The following is an 8444-nucleotide window of genomic DNA, read 5'->3' as shown; positions in this document are numbered from 1 at the left end:
AGTGGCTTTCAGAGCCAGAGGTGACATTTAGATGCAGCGAGAATAAACCAGGAGGTTTAGACAACCCCACTGGAGGGGCAGCTGAGAGCTCAGAGTGCCTCAGAACACCGAATTACAGCCCACTCAGACAGGAGGTAGGAATTGAGAACCAATTTTCAATCTTTGCTTTCCTGCAAAGAAGTTGAAGTGGCAGCCAAAAGCTAACTTTGTGCTGCAAGAAAATATATGATTTTTTTTAATCATGTCCTTGTTCATATTTTCCTTAGATATTAGTTTTCTAGAAGGTCCAGGCTGCTTTCTGTAGTTCTAAGCAAGGTATCTCTAAGCAAGATTTCTGAAAAGTCTCTGCATTTGCCATGTTGGAAAATATTTGGACAGCATGAAGTTTCACTGAATTTACTCTTATTAGACATATTTAAACATCTCTAAACTGATGACCAAATGCCTCTTGGGATGGGGGCAGTTTGCTAAAGTCATTGACTTTGCTTTTGAAAGGCATTTTCCAGATAAAACTATAGTTTATCTTCAGTGATCATGAGCCACTTGGCCCGTGACAGAATCACAGGATTTTGAAATTCTGTGTTAACTGCTTTTTTCCTCACAAGGCACAACCATTTCACCCCACCCAGCTTTCCAAACTCATATTAGCAGTGTTCTTGTATATCTTGCATTCTCCCATTTGTCCTGTTGGATTTCTCCATGACACCATTATCATGAATGTGGTAGATGAAGGGGTTGCTTCAGTCTCCTGATGCCCACAGTCCTGGCCTTGGCTCCTTCTCACCAATAATCTTCATGGTTTTGGGCCAAACTGGAATGGTTTTGAGCCACATCAATGTTAATTTGTACCTGTGAACTTCAGTACCACTGCCTTGTGCTTTTTCAGCTCAATCCCAGCTGAATTCTCCTGTTAATTCGGAATGGGCACAAGGCAGGGCAGCCAACAGTGTGCCCTGGGACTCACCTGGCCTTAGGCAACTTAGGGTGACCAGTGGGTTGGCATGGCAATCACTAATTACTCAGGTGGCACAGAGACAAACCAAAACCAGACTTTTTGACAGAGACGAGTAAAAAGAGAGAAGTCAAAAGCAGAGACAAGTCAAACTGAATTCAAACAAAAAATCAAAATTCAGGAAACATAATACAGCCAATTCACTTTAGGGCTACAGAAATATCATAGGCCTCCAATTCCTAATCAGTACTTATTGTAACTTTTCAACCCACAGAAAGGAAAGCATATCAATATTACCATGTGTGCTGTTTTTGCATTAATTGATTTGTGGCAAAGAGGGAAAAACTTGGCCCAATTCCTCATAAATACAAAATTTCAAATACCAGATTTTCACATGGGACAAAATGTTTATATTTGTCTTCTTTAACTGCAGAGTGGGAAAGAATGCTAGGCATAAGTACATGAATGTCCAGATTACTTCTGCTTCTCGATGGAGGGATGGAGGCACAAAGCGACTGAGCTCTGACTGATCCAAGGACACAAAAACCGAGTAAATCACCCAAATTACTCTCAGGAGCCAGGAATTCTGACTCTTTGTCCACTGCTGCAATGACTAAATAATGATGCCAGCCATGATAAAACCATATAAGAGGAGAAGGTGGGCGTTAGAACACCAGCAATTAGCAACAGTAGGCTAATCATATGTATCTGTGTAATCCAAACACTTAGAAAAATACTTTCTCCAGCCCACAGAGGAAAATTGTGTCACTCCATACTCCTACAATGCATTGTACTACATTTCTTGTTAAATCAGCATCAACAGTTTGTGTAACACTCTTTACCAACATATTCTCAAGTTGGAAATAGGAAGTAACAACACAAGCAACAGCATCTCCTGTGTTACTTTTGTGTGTGTTTGCAATATATTAGTGAGGTGTGTCACTGCTCTGAATCAACAGGAGAGACACCAGGTCACTTCAGTCCTGGTGACATTAAATTGAAACCAAAGGTCACCCTTTTGTTTCTCTCCTACTCTCAGGAGCATTGCATCAATAAATACAGACAGGAGATCCATGCTGTGAAAGAGTTAATGTCCACAGAATTGACATTCAAATGAAGGGATTAAAATATTGTAAATTTAACAAGCAAAATTGATCTCAGATAGAATTGACTTTGGAATAGGGGTTTAGTCATGCCTCAATGCTGCTTTAGGCAAGTCTCTCACCACCACATTGCAATGGAAACTGGAAGGTATCTTTCAGTTGGTATTTTGGCAAATGAACAGGAATGTATTCTTAACGTTTTGTTTCCTAATTGTTGAACTGTTCCAATAGCTATTTTCATTCAAACAGCTCCAGGCATTCACATGAAGAACACAAAAATAGAAAAATCAAAAATCAAACTTGAGGCCTTTGAAGACTTAGTCAATTCTGGATATACATAGACATAACCTGCATCAGTTTCAAAAGGACTTGCCCTGGCTTATGCCATGGACAACTTCCATTGTTAAGAGGTACAGTGCTGGCATGAATCTCTCCCTTTTCTCCTACACTTCCAAGCATCAGGTGTACATTAACAAGCCAGGTAAAACCAAAACCATTCTCAACAGCCCACTTTCAATTGAGCAAGCTCTATTTCCCTGACAAAGCAGCACTTTGCAACAGGCAATAATAACCAGGGCTCACTGTTCCAAGCTTGGCCATTGCTTTGTTCTGGCAACGTTATTTTATAAAGGAAATAGATGAAAAGATGAACTGTAACACCCTCACTCCCTCCTTAATGGGATGGGAGAGAGAATCAGAATGGTAAGAATGGGAAAACTCATGGGTTGAGATAAAGACAGTTTTATAGGTAAAGCAAAACAGATTCTCCCCTTCCCAAGGGCAGGCAGCTGTTCAGCCACGCTCCATCACATGTAACTGTGACTGAGGAAGGCAAATGCCATCACTCCAAACATCTCCCCCATTCCTTCTCCTTGCCCAGCTTTATAACTGAGCCTGATGGCACATGGTGAGGAATGTCCCTCTGGGCAGCTGGGGGGGTCAGCTGTCCTGGCTGTGTCCCTCCCAACCTCCTGTGCTCTCCCAGCCTCCCCACTGATGGGGCTGAGAGGCAGAAAAGGCCTTGGCTCTGTGCAAGCCCTGCTCAGCAACAATGAAAACATCCCTGTATTACCAGCACTGTTTCCAGCACAAACCTGAAACACAGCGCCACACCAATTACTGTGAAGAAAATTAACTCTAGCCCAGCCAGAACCAGCACAACCAGTAATTCTCAGAGCTTGGAGCTTGGAGCAGGTGCACTTGCTTTCTTTAATAATACTTCTTGCTTCCTCCTACTCAGGCCTGTGACAGTCTGCCCCTGCTTCATTTTAAGAAGATAAAGCAACAGAGTATGGAAAAAGATGCAGGGTAAGAATATAGATGTTATATCACTATATGTAGTGATACAAGTTGGCCACAGGTAAATAATTTCTTTTTTATTTTAAGATGAAGCTCTCTCTCCAGCTGAAGTTTGCATGACCTTTCAGTTTCTCTTGCTGAATTCCAAGCTCAAGTGCCATATGGATCCCATGTCAGATACTCCTACTGTGAGTGTCACACGCACCAACTGGTGTGCTTTCCCAAGCACTGGATAATGAGAATGGCTTGTTTCTTTCTCATGTGGTTAGCACAAAAAGTAAAAATTCTATTTTTTTTTTGCAGTATATAAACTTTAACATTGTTTGTACGTTGCATGTAGAGAGGTAATAAATTGCATGGCAGACAGTGCCAATAGCATTAAGGCTCTTCCTTAGTCTTTTTCCATTGTCATTGTTCATTATTGATACTTTTCCAATTGGGAAAACCTGATTCATAAGCTCCCATATGTCACAGCTTGGAGTAACTTCTGAGCAGTGCCTGGTGAACTGGCTTTTTCACAACAGGCAGAAAGAAAGGGCGCTGCTGCTGGCAGTTCAGTAGAGCTAAGTGACAACGAGACTGGGAACAAATACCAACTAGAAGAATTCAAAGAAAAAGCTTGACAACAACTTCAGGTGCCAGACAAAGCAGTCTTGCAGACCATATGCCAACTTCTGATGACTACATACAATATGTAGGTCCTTGGTTTCTTAAACAAGTTATTTTCAGCAAAGGGATATATATCTTGTCTTTATGGTACCTGCCAGGAGGTATAAATTAAAAATTTTAGCTGGTTATATGCCCTGAAACCTGATTAAACCACAGATAAATGTTGTCTTTTACCAATATACTAAAGGAATTTTTTAAGACATCAAGATACTATTAAAAAACAAAGAGTTCTTTTCTATGGTGGTGATCTCATAGAAATACAATACTGAAATTATCTCTGCTCAGGGTATTGATCATAAGGCCCTAATCAATTTGCTTTCCCTGGTTCAGTATTTTAGCCTGCCATCCCTCAAGGTCCCCATTATTAATATACATCCTTTACATCTCCATGTACAACCATAATTGCTGCTATACACTGGCAATGAATGAACTCCAGTAGCAAAGAACATTTATCACAGACATGTGAAAAACTTAGGAAGCATCCCAGAAATTATCACTTCATTAATGAATTAGCTGAATTCCCATATTTTTAAATATTTCTGACCTTGGTAAGACCATTTCAAGTCAGAAGATACTTTCTTTGGAACATTTTTCTATGGACCAAATGTACTTGTTTGTGGTTTTGGATGATTTTGGACATAAATTTTCTCAATTCTGCATCAAGAGGACTATTAAATCAGAGAGATGAACAGGTAAAAATCTTTAGCCATACCCAGCTATAGACACTCCAGCTATCTCAAGTGTCTGTCAGTGCTGCTTAGCAGCAAGGCATGCTGTGAAAGGCTTGTTTACTAATATTTGCAAGACTACAACAGATGTACAAAATGAGCTAGGCTACAGTGAACATTAAGAAAGGGCAGCTGATTGTTTAATCTAGAGAGAGGGAATTTGCTAGAAACATCACTAGCTGTTTGCTGGCATGGAAATTTTTATAGTTTAGAGGAATATTCTCTATAGCATCACCTCTTCCTTTCAGATTTGTGCTTTTTTCCCCAAAAATCGCTGAAGCTGGAGTACAGATTTTTGTGTATAGGAAGGTCTGGCTGGTGATTGCTGTTGGTTTTACCAAAACTTTTGTGATTTGACTATTTGTATGTAAAATATGCAACAGCAAGAAGGAAAAATTTATGCAGAGACAATGTTTTGAATGCTAGATATGCACAGGAGGGATCCTGCAGAGAGATGAAATCAATCTAGGGATAAGTGGGGCACTTTAATGCTTCAGGAAGCTCAACATATATTAAAGGGAAACATTTTAGAACTGTCTGTGTATATCTCATTCGTTCCTTCATGGTCAGGTTTACACAGCAGCCATTAGTTCTTTTTCTTGTTGGCTAATACAACAAATTTTCATGGCTGTGAGTATATACATAGATAAAAATATGTATGTGAGATACTATACTTCTCAATTCAGATTGCATCTAAAATCCAGCTCGTGTAGTTTCACGCTTCTACAAGAGTCCCACCTGCTTTGTTATGACCCTGTTCAACTGGTACAGAAAACTACAACCCTGGCCTCCAAAATTTACTTTCCAATTTAGAAAAAGATATTTTAATCAGTGATAACAACTATCAGGGGAAAGAGGAAAAACAATACAGGTGATTAGAGCAGGCAATTACTAAGTCTAAAAAAATATTTTGATTTTGGAATTCCCCCATCAAATCTTAATACCTAATATTTTGTTAATATTTTTAATAACCATTTCAAAATCAGCCTTTCCCAAATGAGCAGCTCTGAACTCTCAAGAATGCCAAAAAGTGATTTTGAAATTTTAAATGCATTGCATTTGTGGATTCTGTTTCAAACTACCTCCCAGGACCCGACACCAACAATGCATAGAACACCCAGTGATTTCTGTAAACAGTCTTAAGTTGAGCAGCAACCTAATATCAAAGGTCCCAGAAACACCAGCTGCTTTTGGAAGTATGTGCACTGTCTATTTTAGTTCCTCTTTTTAGATTAGTGCATACAATGATCTCTTTCACTTCTCATTATCAGGCCATTTTCACAATCATACATTCTCAGAGTGTCAGAGCTCTTGTTCTCTTCTGCAGCAAAGGTCTCTCATGCTGTAGGTATAGAGGTCTGCAGACCTGATCCCCTGAAAACATCCTGCCATCAGTACACGTTTTGTCCTCAAACAAGGAATAACAAGCTGCCATTCTGATTTCCTCTGAGCCATATGCTTCAGCATCTTGAGAGCATCCAAGCCAAGACTTCCTTTGCTTAGCTTGAACCTCTGAAATGAGATAACCTCAATCCCAATCTTATACTTCTGAATTTTTTTATTTCTGACTTTTGAGCAAATTGAGGTTTATAACTCAAACACAAATTACGCTCCCAAAGTTTTGAATCTGATGTTGTTAACCTTCTGCAGTGTGCATTTATCAAAATAGCTGCTGGTGACAAAGCCGGGAGGGGAAACCCCAGGACATGCACCATATGGTGACACGGACAGTAACAGAGACAGTAAGAAATAGTAATTGCTAAATAAAACAATCCTTCACGGTTTCAAAATGGCTTTTCCAGGAAGTATTAATAACTCCTGGTTGATTCTTCCTTGTGACTACTTGGTTCTGAATAAATACATATCTTTCTCAACTTTGAGAAAAGTTTTTTTTCCTCCTTCTGCCTTTTTTAACATTTGAAATATAAGTAGTATTATAGTAACCATGGTATCCTGATGACATAATGGTTACCATGAGAACAAAGCTGAAATAGTGTCATCAGAGCCCCTTCTCTCTGCTGTGTGTTGAGTTTTATATTTAATAGAGATGGCCAAACTGCTGCCACCCAGCCTGGCCAATTCTTTCTGGCTTCATGGTTCCAAAGCTCATAAAAGCAGAGCTGCCCTGTGCTTCTGCCTTGGTACAGTTAGTTTTGCTTCAGGGCAGCTGTGTCACCAGCTTACAAGATGGGTCTGCATAGCAGCAGGTAAGAGGATAACGTAACAGATTCCCTCAGGACAGTGGCATTTGTCATGTGCCTTGGGCATCCCCCAGTGCCCCTGGCCATGAGTAAAATGATGGTTCTTTGTCTTCACTAGCCAGACAAACCAGATTTTCACTTTTTTTTTCTTGACTGTGCTGGAAGATTTCTCTGCTAGGCTGTGCAGGGTCTCTCAGTGCGTGATTGCCTGTGGTCCAGTCCTGCAATTACCTCTGCCCAGAGAGTGCTCTGCACCCACAAAGGAATCCACTGGCCACTGCCAAAACACTGTGCCCAGAACCTAGCTACAGCTTCAGACAAACAAAAGTTATTCCCAGCTAGTTTCCTCAGAGAAGATCCTCTCTTTTACTGCAAGAACCGCTGGACATGACTCACTGCATATTGTTTGTTCATTTTGCTATATATATTTCCCAAATGCTATTTTAAGTTGCATTTCTCCCTTATGCTCCTACCAAGTTTACTGCATGAAAACAACCCTCCAGTTTTAATTTCATATTTAACCAAAACAAATGTAGTGTGGCTGTGTTCACTTCAGTGAAGCTATCTGGATTTGTATTCTGCATACAGATATAAGAAAGTTGGTCAGAGGGAAAGATGTGGAAGGTACTACAAAACAAAGGGGCCAATGAAGCAGGCAGAATTTCATACAAAGCTCCCTGCATTCTGCCTGTGCTTCCACACCAACCCAATTCACTGCCTGCAGATGGTTCACATGCATTTTCTTCCTCCTCTAACCAGAATCCACCGCACAGACTCTTCCTGAAGATTCTGACCATAACCTGTTCTGGCTGAACAAGCCCAGCTCCTTCATCCACTCCTCATAGGAGAGATGCTCCAGACCCTTAACCATCTTTGCACTCCTCCACCGGACCCACTCCAGGGGCTCCATGTCTCTCTTGTACTGGGGAGCCCAGAGCTCAGCACTGTATCCTAGGGGAGCCTTCACCAGGGCCGAGCAGAGGGACAGGACCACCTTCCTGACCTGCTGGCAATGCTTTTCCCAATGCTCCCCAGGATACCACTGGCCTTCTTGGCCACAGGGGCACACTGATGGCTCATGGACAGCTTGTTGTCCAAGCAGGACTCCCAGGTATTCCTCTGCAGAGCTGCTTCCCAGCTGATCAGCCAAAGTCAAATGGCTCTCATGTCCAGCAGGTCAAACAGGGAATATAACCCAACGTTGTTTAGAAACCAGGCGGGTTAGATTTTTCAATGCCTTTCTCGACCGTGAAATCAAATGGACATAGACTATCAACAAGGACACGAATACAGGAGAGCATTAACTTCAAATGTTACAAATTCCCAGTTATTCCCACCTTAACCCTTACCAGGATCCTTAACAGCTGCCTCAGACACAGTATAGTGCAAATACTTCACCCTAAACAAGGTCAAACCTTTATACAAAATTCACCAATGGCCTCTGTTCTACAGCTGTATCAGTGGGTGCTCTGAAAAGATTTACATCTTCTGA

General features: G+C 41.0%; 1 protein-coding gene across 1 annotated transcript in view; it reads right to left on the bottom strand.

Moving 5' to 3' along the window:
- PTPRJ (protein tyrosine phosphatase receptor type J) overlaps positions 1–7862 on the bottom strand; it is a 115605-nt gene extending 107743 nt beyond the window's left edge. Inside the window, exon 1 of the mRNA XM_031062123.1 lies at positions 7728–7862. Within this exon, the coding sequence (XP_030917983.1) occupies positions 7728–7862 (135 nt within the window). The remainder of the gene's footprint in view (positions 1–7727) is intronic.
- Positions 7863–8444: the final 582 nt, after the last annotated feature.

The sequence above is a fragment of the Geospiza fortis genome, unplaced genomic scaffold, assembly GCF_000277835.1.
Source record: "Geospiza fortis unplaced genomic scaffold, GeoFor_1.0 scaffold524, whole genome shotgun sequence".
Classification (NCBI taxonomy): domain Eukaryota; kingdom Metazoa; phylum Chordata; class Aves; order Passeriformes; family Thraupidae; genus Geospiza; species Geospiza fortis.
This window is presented reverse-complemented; position numbering and strand designations above follow the sequence as displayed.